The 18,389-nt window shown below is 34.0% G+C and overlaps 1 protein-coding gene across 1 annotated transcript in view; it reads right to left on the reverse strand.

Annotated features, from left to right (window-relative positions):
* Nucleotides 1-18,389, reverse strand: part of LOC129515879 (A disintegrin and metallopeptidase domain 3-like) — a 196,489-nt gene that overhangs the window by 16,821 nt on the left and 161,279 nt on the right. The window contains exons 12-14 of the mRNA XM_055335032.1: nucleotides 17,635-17,774; nucleotides 8,849-9,035; nucleotides 1,559-1,660 (exon numbers count right to left, since the gene is read on the reverse strand). Coding sequence (XP_055191007.1) covers nucleotides 1,559-1,660; nucleotides 8,849-9,035; nucleotides 17,635-17,774 — 429 coding nt within the window. The remainder of the gene's footprint in view (nucleotides 1-1,558; nucleotides 1,661-8,848; nucleotides 9,036-17,634; nucleotides 17,775-18,389) is intronic.

An 18,389-nucleotide genomic window follows, 5' to 3' on the forward strand; every position in this document is an offset into this window, starting at 1 on the left:
GCACTGATACATATGCTACAAAGTTGTTGAATCTTCTACACTATGTTAAGAAAGCCAGACACAAAAGGTCACATATTCTATGCTTCTACTTATATGAAATATCCAAAATATGTTACTCCAGATAGAACACAAATTGGTGGTTGCCAGGGACTGAGGGGGAGGGAGAAAGGAGAACAAGTGCTTAATGGGCTGGGAGTCTCCTGTTTGCATGAGGAACATGTTTTGGAACTAGGTAGAGGTGGCAGTTGCACAGCATTGTAAATGTACTGAATGCCCCTAAATTGTTCATCTGAAAATGGCAAACGTTATGGTACGGGATCTTCACCTTAATTTTTTTAAAGGCTCTACCAAATGTAGGAATTATCCCCATGTGTAAGGGAAAGGGCAAAGGACTGTGTAGAAAAGCCTTATTGTTCAATTCCACTGATTTGGAGACCAAGGCCAAGATGAGAGCTCTGGTGAAGGAAAGAACGTTTATTGTTAGGTAGTAGAAACTCTAGGCTTGCCTCTTTATTCATGCTCCTTGAAGACAAGTGACCACTGGCTTTAATTACTAGCACATGGAGTGAAAAGGAACACACACAGAACAAAATAGAATGACGTTTGGAGAGATTTCATTTACAGGGGAATATAAGGGAAGGGAGAAGAAATGTGTGGGAAATATCAGAAAGGGAGACAGAACATAAAGACTTCTAACTCTGGAAAATGAACTAGGGGTGGTGGAAGGGGAGGAGGGCGGGGGGTGGGGGTGAATGGGTGACGGGCACGGAGGGGGACACTTGACGGGATGAACACTGGGTGTTATTCTGTATGTTGGTAAATTGAACACCAATAAAAATTAATTTAGTAAAAAAAAAAACAACCCACATAAAAAAAAAAGAAAACCTGCCAATCAAGATCTCTAATGAATCAGCTTCTTTGACAGTTGTTGATGCCTGAAAGTGACACAAAGGTGGCAAGATGCTACAATGAAGTAATCCTCAAAACACAAGTCTTACTCGTCTCCTTTTAGGTGTGGCGATAAAGGAAAATTGAATGGAAAACTTGCCAAGGGAAGCCAATGATTCAATCCACTTCTGGGACCAGGAGTCCTTGCATAGAACTTCAGTATTAGACATGCTACACCTTGCTGACTATACTACATGGACTCTTTTTTCTGCTATTCTCAAAATGTTTATTCAAACATTTTATGTCAACCATGCGCTGGGTGGCTTATTTGTAATTTTGTTGTGAATTGTTGGGTCATGAAAGCTACATTCAGATATGAACTCAGGTATGACCAAGAGGAATCCATCATGCCCAAATAATCTGGAATTGGTGTTGGATAACCTGAGGGATCTTGAGTAGAGACTGAAACAATACACTGAAGGCAAAGATAAGAAGGAGGTTGAGAAAGATCTAATGACATCTGAATTCTGAATTCAACTGTGTATGAATCAAGTATTTTAAGCTACATATTTGAAAGTTGTGTAAAAAAAAGCAAGAAAAAAATAAGTGAATGCACAAGAACAGAAAAAAAAATCACAAAAGAAAATACTGCAATAATTTGAAAGCTTACCTGACAAGTATCTTTATTACAGCATGGTCCAGTGCCACACTCTGCAAATTCAAGCAGAGTACAATCTTCAGGATTACAGCATTTTTCATATTTTTTGCACTGCTAAAAGTAAATATACAATAGGAATTTTCAATCAAAGAAATAATTTTATTTATTGTCAAAATATACTATAATCTCTTAGTTAATTACAACCATAGTATGATTTTTACTTCTGTATTTATTATTTTTTTTCTTTTTTAAGATTTTATTTATTCATTCATGAGAGAGAGAGAGAAAGGGAGAGAGAGAGAAAAAAAAAAGAGAGAGAGAGAGGCAGAGACACAGGCAGAGGGAGAAGCAGGCTCCATGCAGGGAGCCCGATGTGGGACTCGATCCTGGGTCTCCAGGATCAGGCCCTGGGCTCGAAGGCAGCATTAAACCGCTGAGCCACTGGAGTTGCCCTCTGTGTTTATTCTTAACACCACTTTATTTAAAACTAATATATTTCCAGTATAGGAAAAAAAAGATAGTAATGAAATTATAATTCCATGCTTAAGAAACTCAACTGTTAAAATTTTAATAGAATTTCTGTCAATCTTCTTTGTGTTCATAAATATATGCACTATAATTTAAAAATATTTTTTTAATATTTATTTAATATTTATTATGTCATAAGTACTTTTTCATCTTATCAATTCTCCTCACGGTATCATTTTGATAATATATTTATGAATGTGACAAAATAGAGGTTTCTAAATTATATTTTATTATTTAAAGGATGTGTCTATGAAAATTTTATTATTTTTAGCTCTAAGATATTATATTAAAGATTAATTCTAGAAGTTACTAAGACACAGTCCAAAAATATTAGACTATAACATACTATTATTTCCTTATTTCTATATACCTATCTGTTCAGTGAAAGAGTGATTTTTCACAAAACTGATAGTAATATTTAAAAATTAGCAAAGCGATAGGCAAAAATAACTAAGTGCTACAAGCGATAGGCAAAAATAACTACATCTGTTTCGATTTTATTATTTTCATTACCAATGTGCTATAAATTTTACAAAAATGCACGTTCTCATTTATTTTATTTTTTATGCATATATTTTATTGTGCTCTGTTTATTCCCTTTATTTGTAAGCACTTTTATATGAATTATTTTAACCGTTGGCCACTAATATATCTTAACTATGTTTCACAATTTGTCATTGACAACTTTTGTTTTGGTGTATTTTGGGTTTGTTTGTTTTGGTAACTGTTAGATTTGTGAGATTGTGAAATGGTACACTCATGCTGTCCGAGAACTATCATCTTTTTTTGTGGTTTGTTCTTGAGTTTATGGATAAAACTTTCTTCCACTCTATATCCAGTAAATATGTGAGTCTTAGTGTGTGTGTGTGCAAAATATTTGTGTTATATATACTATGTATTTATTTATTTTTATATTGAATGGTTTGAGTAGTGTGTTGTGAAAGAAGCTATAATGATGTATCTTTTTCCCAAAACAGAAGTTAAATTTATCAATTGCTTTTATAGGATAATTTATTCCTGATCTTTTGTAATACCTGGACTGTCATATAACATCCTCTATAAAATTAGATATGTCAGTGTCTTCAATTATACCAACTGTATATCAAAGTATATTTTAAAATGTTATCATATAACATGTTTTAATATTTGCAGGAGTCAGATATTTTTCCATTTTTATGTTTCATTATTAAAAGAATGTATTATGCTTTATAATATAAAGATTTTAATAAAAATTATCAAGAGTATTTCATGAAGACAGAAGATTGAACACACACTAAATATTACGGGGGAAAAAACAAAAATCAATGACACAAAAGAGAAAGCCTCCAAAGGCTAGAATCAAAGAGAGCCTATAAGAAAGGGGATCTTATGACAATATTCAATGTATAATGGAAAGCTACACTAAATGCTGGGCTTAGAAATTGATGTTCAATGCATTGTGGTTTAAAAATGGAACCCCACAATGGGCCTGAAAGTGAGAATATTTATTATTTATTTATTTATTTATTTATTTATTTATTTATTTTAAAGATTTTATTTATTTATTCATGAGAGACACAAGCAGGGGGAGAAGCAGGCTCCCTGCAGGGAGCTTGATGTGGGACTCAATCCCAGAACCCCAGAATCAGGCCCTGAGCCAAAGGCAAATGCTCAAATACTGAGCCACTCAGGCATCCCTAGATGTGAGAACATTAAAAAACAAGTAACGGTGGAATGCTATTGAAAAATTAGAGAAATAAAAAGGGTATAGATGTCCAAACTTTATCAAATGTCACTTCAATATTTAATATCATAAGTTTTATCTTTATCAATTTTGATATATGTTGAAAAGTACCAAAATGTTTCTTTATTTCTTAAACTCAAATTATATTATTTTTTTCATATATTCACTGGGATTATTTGATAATTTTAATTTAGACATTTTGCGGGTATTTTCCACAATATGGATCAATCATTCAAAGTAAGTTTAAGCTGGTGATCACAGGAATCAACAACTTTCACATTTTAATTCTATTTCTATATGCCTGCAAAGGACACTTTAAGTGGATATTTTTAAAAGGTGCAAAATTTACAGTAACAGGCAGGAACATGAAATATTTAGGTTTTGAATTTAATTAGAAACATCTAAAAAATGGAATAATATACCATGTTCATAGTTTGAAAATCACATTGTGAATACATCACTTCCCCAAAAAATCATGTATGGATTCAAAAAAGTCTCAATCAAAATTCCAGCAAAGTTTTTAATTATTTTTTATTTTTTAGGGAATGTGGGTAGAAATAGAAAAATTGATTCCAAATTTTACACAGCAAAAATCTAAGATCACCAAACCTATCTTCAGAAAAAAGTAAATATGAAGACACAATTTACCTAATTTTGTGAATCAGGGTAAGAAGGGCTGGTATTGGTGTAAAGATAGATATATGGATCAATAAAACACAAACTATGCGATGAACTGTTTTTCGATAAGAGTAGCATAGTAATTCAGTGGAAAAATGATAATTTTCCAATAAATGGGGCTAAAGAAATTAGATATACATATAGAAAAATATATTCCCTAATTCAAACTACAAAAATTACTGAAAATGGATTATAGGTAAACACATAAAAGCTAATATCAATAAACTTCTAGAATACTTATTAGAAAGTTTCACAACTTTGGGATTGATAGGACACAAAATACAAAGCCATGACACATATTTGCATATGGCTAATACTAAGAATTCCAATAACTACATAAACAACACCCTCAAAATATGTAAAATATGTGAACATTCAAAAAGGAGACATAGACATATGGATGTCTCATAACCACATGAAACACTGTCCAGTATGATTAGTCATCAGGGAAACGTGAATAAAAACTGCAGTAAAATACCAGCAGACATTGAAATGACTAACATGTAAGGGACTGGCAGTAGCAAAAGTTGGTAAGAATAAGGAACAATTAACTGCCACTCTCATACATAGATTATTGGAATGTAAAATATTACAAGGATTTTAAAATGCAGATTGATGCTTTGTTACACATTTAATAGTGCAATTAACATATGACCCAGCAATTCTATTCCTAGAAATTTATCCAATATACATAAAAACTTAAGTACAAAAAAAACATGTTATTTTTTTTTAAGATTTTATTTATTTATTCATGAGAGACACAGAAATAGGCAGAGACATAGGCAGTGAGAGAAGCAGGCTTCCTGTGGGGATCCGAATGTGGGACTCAATCCCAGGACCCCAGGATCATGACCTGTGCAGATGCTCAACCACTGAGCACCCAGATGGCCCATAAATGTTCTTTAGAACATTCTAAAATCCAAAACTTAAGTTCAAAGAAGACATGAATGTGCTTTAGAAGCATTTTTCATAATACTCAAAACCAAAAACAACCTAAATGTTCACTAATAAATCCATGAATAAATAAACTGTTATAGTCATACAAAGAAATACTACTCCACAATAAATACCAATGAACTACAGATGTGTTCAATCATGCAGTTGAATATCAAAAATATAAGCAAAAAAATCTAGAGTCAGAAAGGATCCATCATCTATAATTCATTCACGTGAAATTCAGTAGTGGGCAAAAATAATGTGTTGTGACAGGATGACAGGATTAGAAGTTTCAGATATTAATGGGATTAATTTAGACTCCTCCAATCAATGGAATTAAGGTAGAACTGCCTGTGATAATGTAAAAGTCCTAATATTTCTTTTATCCACATCTAATTAAGTATAACATAAGTCAAATTAAAAAAAAAAAAACAAAACTCAGCAAGCCAGAAGGAAAACAATACATACTTACATATACACAAGCACACTACCTAGATAGATCCTAAATCTTTGTGCTGAAACAAAAAACAAAGTCACAATGCCTATAAAGACAGATGGATTCTATGATCATCCAGCCAGGTGTGGAGCTAACTTGGTTTCTGAAGTTTTCAGTGATAATGAGGACAAATGGTTTTTGATCATCATTGCCGAGATTCCTGATGAGTTCCATTAGTGAGGCTGGTGGTCTTTGTAATATTAAGGAAAGCTTATTGTGGTTATTGGTCACTCACCTACACTATCAAGAAAATAAAAGTACTTTCCTTCTGCTGATAGCCATAACAATAGATAGAAAAATCCCTGTTAATAAGAACTGTTGGTTACTCTAAAATTCACTGAGATGGGGGTATTTGACGGGATCAGCACTGGGTGTTATACTATATGTTGACATATTGAACTCCAATAAAAAATATACAAAAAATTCAAAAAAATAAAATACACTGAGAATTCTCAATGCATGAGAAAGAGAAGAAACTAGAGATATATTTAGGAAAAGCCGAATGAAATTCTAAAAATTAGCTCATCTAACATATTAGGGGGAATCAGTGCAAATTTTTCTGGATTTGAGGGTACGGAGTCACTTGGTCACTTAAGAACCAACTTCATGCTCTAAGCATCATTTATTAAGAACCAACTTCATGCTCTAAGCATCATTTATCAGTGACCACTCTGGTTAATTATATAAACATGGAAGAAGAGAATGTAAAGACTTACTGCAGCTTATTGCAGTAGGTCTTGTTAAAAGATAAACTAAGTAAAAATCAATTCAAATTGGGCAGCATCCATTCTAGTAAAAGAAAGATCTAAGGAGTTACACAAAATGAAAGACAGAAGGGAGGAGGAATAAGGAAGTAATAAAGGCAAAAAACTATGTTTGCTATTGCAAAGTAACATTCCTTTAGGAGGTTGCAGGGGTCTATCAGGCAATAACTATTACTGATAAGGTAATTGACTGGTTTAAGATTCTATTTCTGGGAGAGTTAAAACCAATTAAGCCTAAAAAAACAACAACAACAACAACAATTAAGCCTTGGTTTGATAACATGGGGCTTAGCCCAAGTGACTCCACTATGGGCCTGTTGTCTTGTTTTTAACAATCTTTACATCTATAATTAGCAGTGTCCTATCCGAGATAAATTCCCATGTTCCAATAGATGCCCTTGAAATCCAGTGGGACAAGCTACCATTTCCCTTTGGTCCACTGTGACTCTATTCCAGGTTTTAATAAAGACTAAAAGTGCCCCGATAAAATAGGCATGTAAATCAGATCAATCAGTTCATATAAACAGTGCAAACTGGCTATCAGAAGCAAAGAATCTTCTCTTGTGTTCCAAGAATAATCTCTGAAAAAAACTATTCATGAACTGAGCAATTAAGTATTCCAAATAAACACTTTTTTTTTTTTGCCATAAATCTATTACTGATGTAGGATTGAGTTACCGGGCAGACAGGACTTGTCAGGGAAAGATAAGGGAAAGGCCCAGAGTCAGGATCCTACCCATCCCAAGAAAACTGAGATAAGACAGTAAAAGCAAACAAACAAAAAATAAACCTGGCTCCCTAGCTCCAAAATATTAGGGAGTATCCTCCTTTAATGGCTACTAAGTAATCACAGAAATACCAGATGTAGAGAAATGTTATGGAGGAGATATTAACCAGAGAGAAGGGAACACCTTGTCTGTGCTCAGGATATTTACAAAAAACATCTTGTTTGTTTCAAGTCCACCATGTTTGTTCTAAATATTCACCCTGAAATGGACAAGAAATGTACCAGGTTCCCTGGTCAGTTTCCTATAAAAGATGGACTGTAAAAGCCCTCAGTGGCAACCCTGTCGGGACACCTCTCACTTTTGGGAGCTTCTCTGTATCTCTGCTTATTAAGCCTGTATCTCTATTGTCCATGAGATTCATTCTTTGATTCCATGAGCCAAGAACCAAGCTCTCCTGTATCATTACTATATTTTTAAAAAATCAACTATTTTTTTAAAAGAAATAGATTGAAATTTTGCAGCAAGTAACACATTCTGAAAATGTATGTTTGAGCTTATTAAACATTAGAACTAACCTGGCTATTGTTTTTTATGCCTTCTGTGTATTTTTGTTCTTGTATTAGGTTTTATTACTTGATAAATTTTTTCTTGGTCCTCAGATGTGGTACACATTTGTAGCTTCTGTAATGATTGGTTAAAGTAAGAACCATCTATGCTCTTAAGGTATTTCAAAGTTGTAAAATGACACATGTGAGGAAAAAAATAAACAAGCACTGTCTGGGGCTGGAGGAACTCATGAATAGAGGCTTGCATTATACCACTGAAATAATGAATTGAAAACCATTGTTCCCAGAGTGAATAACAAATTAACAATAATTAAAATTTTTTTCCACTAATTGCCTTCAGCATATAGAAATGAGTATAGCTACTACTTTATATACCATTGTGGGAAGTTGACCAAATTTAATTTCATCAGGCAATGCTTAGAGCATAGTTTTACTGTTCTGGACTTCCACAGTGATGGGTCTTGTCTGGATTATACTAATTCTTATAAAACGTGACATACTGTTAAGTGTATAGATATTCTATCACAATCATAATGTTTTTATAATGGCCTGCACTGAACCAGTGTAGTCACTTTGAAGGAATTCAGGAGATGACTGAGGTGATGGTTATAATATTGGCTTTAACCATGTTTATGATACAGAAAAGTGGGTATTGCTACTAATGATTACACATTGAAGAAAATCTACCTCTTTAGTCCATGCTATGCTTACCCCTTACTTAAATTCTTCAAATGTTTTAAATTCAGGATGAATCAGTTATCACATGCCCCACTGTGCAGTATTTGGGGAAAAAAAGTCCATTTTATATCACATCTATATTTATAAGGCTACAGAAGAAACACAAAGAAAAATCTTTAGATAAGCTATTATGTTTGTCACTAACCTCTTGACTACCACAATCACATTGTTCTGAGTTTTCCAAAATTCCATTGCCACAGAGTGAACTTGCTGTGTGGTAACCCACATTTGAAATGGTTTGATTCTGAAGACATTCAAATTCAGGCTGTGAAGCCATACGTTTAAATTCATCCATGCTGCAACTGCTAAAAAACTTTACACCATGGGAACGTCTAAAAAAAATTATATTCTTCAGATAAATGGAATACAATCAGTTTCAAAGAAACGCCCTTCAGTAGAGTACTATGAATTCTGTACACTTCACTTATAGAAGAGCCAAGGAGAGGATGCTTTTCTCCCCTTACATTTTTGATTAAATTCCAGTTAGTTAACATATAGTGTAATATTAGTTTCATGTGCTTTTTTCCCCTAATGCAAGTCATAAATAAAAGCAATAAATCCATCTATAATTCCATAATATGGAGGAAGTTAAAATGACACGAGTTAGAATACATTAAAACTCTTAACAGTGCTTCACACACAAAAAGCTCTTTTAGGTATATCATTATTTTCATTATTATTGTCAATATAATTATCATTATAACAAGAAGCAATAATTACAAGAAAATGAAATATTAGGAAATTTATGTAAACTGAAGGAATAAAAGATGGCTAATTATGCTAATGAAAAGTCAGGGTTATTCTTTTGTATCAAAATCAATTAACCTGTATCAACATTGAGTATATAAAATCTGTAAGTCCTAAATTCTTTTTTATTTTATTTTATATTTGTACATTTTTAAGTGCACTGCTTAATGGGCTTTTAATTTTGCAGCAATCTAAATCTTAGATAAATGATACAATATAGTTCAAAGAATAAATTTTATTTACTGAAAGTTAAGAATAATTGTCAAAAACAATCTTAATAATTTTAAGTATTTTAATGTATAATTCTTACATAGAAATGAATTTTCCTTAAGCAGGCCCTTAAAAATAAAGAAATACTGATGCTTTACTAATATCTAATTCTCAGATGCCATTCAAATTTACCTTTCATTACAATATTGGCACTTTATCGCAAGAGGATTCAGTTCAGAATCAACCATTTAGTTCTCAATATCTAGGTTTGTTTTTAAGTTTAGTTATCTACATTTCTTATCGAATTTCAGAACCCTGAAAAAAGTTTTATGGTTACAGGGTGATTATTTGCTAAAGTAATCCTTTTCTGCAATTTAGGACTATAAAATGTTCTCTCATAACTACACTGAGGTTATGAATCTTGTCAACATTATTACAAAAGTGTTGCTGAGTCTGTTTTCATTGCATATTAACAAATGGCTCACAATTTTCATTTTGAACCATGCTTTCTGATTGTATTTCCTTATTTTTCTTTCTGATAGTTCATTATTAGCGTATAGAAATGCAACATTTCTTTACACTGTTTTTATATCCTGTAACTTTACTGAATTGATTTATTCTGATTTTTTGTTGTTGGTCCTTAGTGTTCTCTGTATACAGTATCAGGTCATCTGCAAATAGTGAGAATATTCCTTTTCCAATTTGAATGCCTTTGTTTCTTTTCTTTTTCTTTTTCTTCTTCTTCTTTTTTTTTCTGATTGCTGTGGCTAGGATTTCCAATACTATATTCAAAAAAAGTGACAAGAGTGGGCATTTTAGAGGAAAAGCTTTCAGCTTTTCACCACTGAGTATGATGTTAGCTGTGGGTTTGTCTTATAAAGACCATATATGCTATGCTCACTTTGTTTACAACTTCAGCTATCATAAATGTTGAATTTTATCAAATGCTTTTTCTGCACTAATGTGATGGTCATATGATTTTTAGCCTTCTTTGTGTTAATGGGGTGTATCACGCTAATTTATGGATATTCAACCATCCTTTCATCCTAGTTAATCTGAGTGTATGATATTTTAATGTATTATTGCATTTGTTTCCTGATATTTTGTTGAGAATTTTTGAATCTATGTTCATCAGGGCTTTTGGCTTGTAATATTTTTTGGGAGCTCAGTGCCTTTATTTGGTTTTGGAATTAGGGTAATGCTGGACTCCTAGAATAAGTTTGGAAGCGTTCTTTCCTCATTAATTTTTTGTAATATTTTAAGAAGTACAGGTATTAACATTTCTTTAAATGTTTGCTAACACTCACCAGATGATGATACCATCTAGTACTGTACTTAGGATGTTTTTCTTGTTTTTGTTTGTTTTACTAATTCGATTTCATTACTAGTGATAAATCTGTTCAATTTTTCTCTTTCTTCTCGATTCAGTTTTGTAAGACTATTATTTGAAAGAATTTACCCATTTATTCTAGGTTGTCCAATTCATTGGCATATAATTGTTTGCAGTTTCCTACAATTCTTTAAATTTCTGTATCAGTTGTAACTTCTCTTTCATTTCTGGTTTTATTGCAGCGTTCTTTTTTTTTGAAAAGTCTGGCTAAAAGCATATCAATTTTGTTATTTCAAATAATCTGCTCTTTGTTTCCTTTATCTTTTCTATTGTTTTTTAAGTATATATTTCATTTATTTCTACTCCTCTTTATTATTTACTTCTTTCTACTAACTTTAAACTTGATTAATTTGTAATTGATTTATAGTTTCATATTGTTGTGGTTGGAAAAGATGCTTGATATAATTTAACTTCTTAAATTTATTAAGACTTGTTTTGTGACCTAACATAATCTATCCTGGAGAATGTTCCCAAATGTACTTGAAAAGAATGTGTACTCTGCCAGTTTTGGATGGAAAACTCTATATATCTATTAAGTTCATCTGGTTAATATGTTATTTAAGGTCAATAGTTCTTTATTGATTTTCTGTCTAGATGATCTATCTATTGACATTTGCAGGGTGTTAATGTTTCCTACTATTACTGTATTACTGTCAACTTCTCCCTTTGTGTCTGATAATATTTACTTCATGTATTTAGGTTCCCCTATGCTAAATGCATAGATATTTATAAGTGTTACATCATCTTGTTGGATTGGTCCCTTTACCATCATGTAATGACCTTTTTCTTTTTTATCTGCTACGGTTTTTGTTTTAAAGTCCATTTTGTCTGATAGAAGTATTGCTACCTCAACTGTCTTTTCTTTTCTTTCTTTTTTTTTATAAATTAATTTTTATTGGTGTTCAATTTACCAACATACAGAATAACACCCAGTGCTCATCCCGTCAAGTGTCCCCCTCTGTGCCCATCACCCATTCACCCCCACCCCCCGCCCTCCTCCCCTTCCACCACCCCTAGTTCATTTCCCAGAGTTAGAAGTCTTTATGTTCTGTGTCCCTTTCTGATATCTCCCACACATTTCTTCTCCCTTCCCTTATATTCCCCTTCACTATTATTCATATTCCCCAAATGAATGAGAACATACACTGTTTGTCCTTCTCCGATTGACTTACTTCACTCAGCATAATACCCTCCAGTTCCATCCACGTTGAAGCAAATGGTGGGTATTTGTCGTTTCTAATGGCTGAGTAATATTCCATTGTATACATAAACCACATCTTCTTTATCCATTCATCTTTCGATGGGCACCGAGGCTCCTTCCACAGTTTGGCTATTGTGGACATGGCTGCTAGAAACATCGGGGTGCAGGTGTCCCAGCGTTTCATTGCATCTGAATCTTTGGGGTAAATCCCTAACAGTGCAATTGCTGGGTCGTAGGGCAGGTCTATTTTTAATTCTTTGAGGAACCTCCACACAGTTTTCCAGAGTGGCTGCACCAGTTCACATTCCCACCAACAGTGTAAGAGGGTTCCCTTTTCTCCGCATCCTCTCCAACATTTGTTGTTTCCTGCCTTGTTAATTTTCCCCATTCTCACTGGTGTGAGGTGGTATCTCATTGTGGTTTTGATTTGTATTTCCCTGATGGCAAGTGATGCAGAGCATTTTCTCATGTGCATGTTGGCCATGTCTATGTCTTCCTCTGTGAGATTTCTCTTCATGTCTTTTGCCCATTTCATGATTGGATTGTTTGTTTCTTTGGTGTTGAGTTTAAGAAGTTCTTTATAGATTTTGGAAACTAGCCCTTTATCTGATATGTTATTTGCAAATATCTTCTCCCATTCTGTAGGTTGTCTTTGAGTTTTGTTGACTGTATCCTTTGCTGTGCAAAAGCTTCTTATCTTGATGAAGTCCCAATAGTTCATTTTTGCTTTTGTTTCTTTTGCTTTCGTGGATGTATCTTGCAAGAAGTTACTGTGGCCAAGTTCAGGGTGTTGCCTGTGTTCTCCTCTAGGATTTTGATGGAGTCTTGTCTCACATTTAAATCTTTCATCCATTTTGAGTTTATCTTTGTGTATGGTGCAAGAGAGTGGTCTAGTTTCATTCTTTTGCATGTGGATGACCAATTTTCCCAGCACCATTTATTGAAGAGACTGTCTTTCTTCCAGTGGATCGTCTTTCCTCCTTTGTCGAATATTAGTTGACCATAAAGTTCAGGGTCCATTCGTAAAACAATCAATGTGATTCATCATATCAGCAAGAGAAAAACCAAGAACCATATGATCCTCTCATTAGATGCAGAGAAAGCATTTGACAAAATACAGCATCCATTCCTGATCAAAACTCTTCAGAGTGTAGGGATAGAGGGAACTTTCCTCGATATCTTAAAAGCCATCTACGAAAAGCCCACAGCAAATATCATTCTCAATGGGGAAGCACTGGGAGCCTTTCCCCTAAGATCAGGAACCAGACAGGGATGTCCACTCTCACCACTGCTATTCAACATAGTATTGGAAGTCCTAGCCTCAGCAATCAGACAACAAAAAGACATTAAAGGCATTCAAATTGGCAAAGAAGAAGTCAAACTCTCCCTCTTCGCCGATGACATGATACTCTACATAGAAAACCCAAAAGCCTCCACCCCAAGATTGCTAGTACTCATACAGCAATTTGGTAGCGTGGCAGGATACAAAATCAATGCCCAGAAATCAATGGCATTCCTATACACTAACAATGAGACTGAAGAAAGAGAAATTAAGGAGTCAATCCCATTTACAATTGCACCCAAAAGCATAAGATACCTAGGAATAAACCTAACCAAAGAGGTAAAGGATCTATACCCTAAAAACTATAGAACACTTCTGAAAGAAATTGAGGAAGACACAAAGAGATGGAAAAATATTCCATGCTCATGGATTGGCAGAATTAATATTGTGAAAATGTCAATGTTACCCAGGGCAATTTACATGTTCAATGCAATCCCTATCAAAATACCATGGACTTTCTTCAGAGACTTAGAACAAATTATTTTAAGATTTGTGTGGAATCAGAAAAGACCCCGAATAGCCAGGGGAATTTTAAAAAAGAAAACCATAGCTGGGGGCATCACAATGCCAGATTTCAGGTTGTACTACAAAGCTGTGGTCATCAAGACAGTGTGGTACTGGCACAAAAACAGACACATAGACCAATGGAACAGAATAGAGAATCAACTGTCTTTTCATTTTTATCTGCATGAGATATCCTTGTCCATCCCTTCATTTTCACTCTGTGTATCTTTAGATCTTACGTTAGTTTATTACAGGTAGCTTTTATATAGGTCTGGTTTTTATTTGTCCATTTAAACACTCTATGTCTTTTGATTGGAGAATTCAGTCCATTTATATATTTAAGATATGTACTTACTACCATTCTATTTATTGTTTTATGTTTTTGTAGTTCTGTTTCCTTCTTCTCTTGCTGTCTTCTGTTGGTATTTGGTGACTTCTCTTGGTGTTATATTTATGTTCCTTTCTCTTTTTTGGTTTGTAACTATTATTGGTATTTGTTTTGTGTTTACCACGAGAATCATATGTGACAACCTAAGTACATTGCAGCCTATTTTAAGTTGATGGTTGCTTAAGTTTAAATGTGTTCCAAAAGTGCTACATTTATATTCCCCCTACCTTTTTTTTATTTATGATAGTCACAGAGAGAGAGAGAGAGAGGCAGAGACACAGGCAGAGGGAGAAGCAGGCTCCATGCACCGGGAGCCCGACGTGGGATTCGATCCTGGGTCTCCAGGATCGTGCCCCGGGCCAAAGGCAGGCGCCAAACTGCTGCGCCACCCGGGGATCCCTACATTTTATTTTTGATATCTTATTTTGTGTATACCTTGACTAATTATTACAGGTAAATGACTTTTGTCTTTTAACATTCATACTATTGTTACATAGGCGATTGACCTGCTGCCCTTACCCTATATTTACCTTTACCAGTGAGATTCTTTTCATTCATAATTTTCTTATTTCTAGTTGCAGCCTCTTCTTTTCCATTGAAAGAATTCTCTTAACATCTCTTGTGAGATTTGTTTGGTGTTGATGAACTTCCTTAGCTTTGTTTGTCTGAGAAACTTCATCTATCCTTCAATTCTGAGTGATAACCTTGATGTGTACCATTTTTTTAAATATTCCTTTCATCAATTTGAATATATCCTGCCACTCCCTTCTGATCTGTAAATTTTTGTTGAAAAACTAGCTATGAGGATTCCCTTATACATGACTACTCATTTTTCTCTGTTTTTAAGATTCTTTAAATGTTGACACTTTGATTTTAATGTGTCTTTGCTCTCTTTGGATCAATCTTATTTGAGACTTTGTGCTTCCTGGACTTGGACATCTATTTCCTTCCCCAGATTAGGTAAGTTCTCAGACATTATTTCTCGAAATATGCTTTCTGATCCTTTCTCTTGCTCTTCTCCTTCTGGAGCATCTATAATATGAATGCTAGTGTGGTTGATGTTACCTAGAAGTCCCTTAAAATAACCTCAATTTTAAAAATTTCTTTTTTCTTTTTACTTCTCTGAGTGCTTTCCACTATCCAGGCTTCCAGATTGCTTGTCCATTCTTCTGCATCATCTAATCTGCTATTGATTACCTTAGTGTGTTTATTTCATTTATTGTATTCTTCAGCTTGATTGGTTATTTTTTATATTTTCTATGTCTTTGTTCTCACTGTGATCACCCATTCTTCTTCTGGTTTGGTGACCACCTTTATGACTATTACTTTGAACTCTATCTAGTAGATTGGCTATCTCCATTTCACTCTTTTTCTCAGGTTTTGTCTTGTTCTTTCATTTGCAATCTCTGGTGCCTAATTTGCCTCTATGTACTAGATAGTTATGTCTTGAAGGAGGCTTTTTAAGCAGAAGGTGGTCCTGTGAGACCTAGTAATGCAAACCCACTTGGACACCAAAGCCAGGTGCCCTAGGACTGCCCTCTCTATGGGCTGTGTGCATTATCCTGTTCTGGCTAGGCCATGACTGGTGTGGATTTTGGTGAGTGGAGCTCCTTCTCAGTGCATCTGTATGTGAGGTGCAGCCACAACTGCTAAAGGCACACTGGTGATTAGGGCTGGCTCTTGGCCCATCTGAGAGTCCTGGCCATGACAGACTAGGGTGCATACCAGGGTGGCAAGGCCCTGTATCACAAATTTGAAAGTTGCTAAGAGACTAGATCTTAAAAGTTCTCATCACAAGAAAAAAAAGACATATGTTATTCTTTATGATCACAAATTTTTTTTTAATTTTACTTAATTATTCATGAGAGACACAGAGAGAGGCAGAGACATAAGCAGAGGGAGGAGGAGGCTTCATGCAGGGAACCTGATGCGGAACTGGATCCCAGGACTGCAGGATCACACCCTAAGCCAAAGGCAGATGCTCAATCACTGAGCCACCCAGGTGTCCATATGATCACAAATGTTAACTAGTTTTCTGTCCCTTTGACTCTTCTCTCTCCTTCTGGGACTTCTATACTGTGAAGAGTGGTTTGCTTGATTTGTTCAGTAAGCTCCTTATTTATCTTTATTTTTATGAAGGACATGTGTTCAGATTCTTCCTATGTTGCCCCCTACCTACCAATAATTCTTGACATCTCCTTTTCTCTCAGTCTTAAAAAACTGCTATTATTTTGAAATATCCCAAATATTCCCAAATATCACTATATTGTTCTCTGTGCTATATTTTACATTCATTTTACAATGTAATTTTTATTATCCATACTGAATAAACCAATTAAAATATATTCCATTACATTTATTATAAAATCCCTTTTCACATCATTAATGCATGATTAAGGTCTTTCCTATATTCCTACATCACATCCTGGACTTCTCCTGACTCATTCTTTAGCCTCACTCTATATTATTTTCTTTTCCTTATGTCTAAACACTCTTCTTATAGGCCCAGCTATTTTTTTTTTATTTTTATCCTCTCCACAAGCCTCCTTATATCAGTCTGTCAAGCTTGTTACTATTCAAGTATTACTTCACTTGTTTTCATTGAAAAGTTTTCAACTCTTTAATAAACATCTTTGTTCCTTCTCTGTCATATCCCAACATAATTATTTCCATAATTATTCCTAGACCACTTTATCAGAAAGTTTCTTCTCCTAATATTTTCTCTATTTATTTTTTTCTTGGCATCTGTCATAAACTGTTTAGATCTTGCTTGTTCTTTTGTCCTTTTAAAATCTTCTGTCCCTGATGGACTAATATATTTAGGACTTATCTATCTTGTTAACCTTTTGTAAGTCAAAGTAACACAATAACCAAGACACAGTAGATGCTTATTAATAATTTGAAGGTGAATTAAATTTTACCCAGGAAGCCATCATCAACATTCACTTTCTCCCTACAATATCACATAGAATATAGAATAAGCACATTTTTTACAATATCAGATACTCTCTTTAATAAACATTAAATAATTGCATGTTTATCTAATAAATAATTCTCTTAATCAGATTATATTGAAAGACATTATACATTAAAAATATTACAAACATTTCCCAAGGGAAGATACAGATTTAACAAAAATAAAACCTTACATTGCTTTGGCGTTCATTATGCATGTAGCTCCTGGGCAGTAACAAGTGAAGATGTCATTATTATATGTTAATCCCAGACTAATTCCAAGCAACTGTGCTATAACAACTGAAAACGCCTCTAAAGTTATCACCTGTGGATACTAAATAAACAAAATATCAGAATTGTTATCTAAGTTGTGTATTCATCTATTTTATCTTTTCAAGTAAATGTAAATACAAATTTAAGAAAACCTAGTATACCAAAGATTATTTGCTTAAAAATTTGGAAAAAAATAGTAAATTTTGTTATTTTCTTTGAGTAATGGTATTTTTAGTCCAAATAGCATTGACAAATAACAATTAAGATCAATGAAATCATTTGACATGTTACTAATATTTATATTTTTTAAAGATTTTATTTATTCATGAGAGACACACAGAGAGAGGCAGAGACATAGGCAGAGGGAGAAGCAGGCTCCCTGTGGGAAGCCTGATATAGGGCTCCATCCCCGGACCTGGGGATCAAAACCTGAGCCAAAGGCAGATACTCAACCACTGAGCCACCCAGCTGCCCTGACACATTACTCATTTAAATTCTATTTTTTTATTTTTTTAAATTTCTTTCCTTATTTATTTGAGAGAGAGAGAGAGAGAGAGAGAGAGAGAGAATTTTAAGCAGGCTCCATACCCAGCATGGAGCCCAACATTGGGCTCAATCTAATGACCCTAAGATTATGGATGAGTCAAAATCAAGAGTTGGACACTTAATTAACTGA

Source organism: Nyctereutes procyonoides, unplaced genomic scaffold (genome assembly GCF_905146905.1).
Source record: "Nyctereutes procyonoides isolate TBG_1078 unplaced genomic scaffold, NYPRO_anot_genome, whole genome shotgun sequence".
Lineage (NCBI taxonomy): Eukaryota > Metazoa > Chordata > Mammalia > Carnivora > Canidae > Nyctereutes > Nyctereutes procyonoides.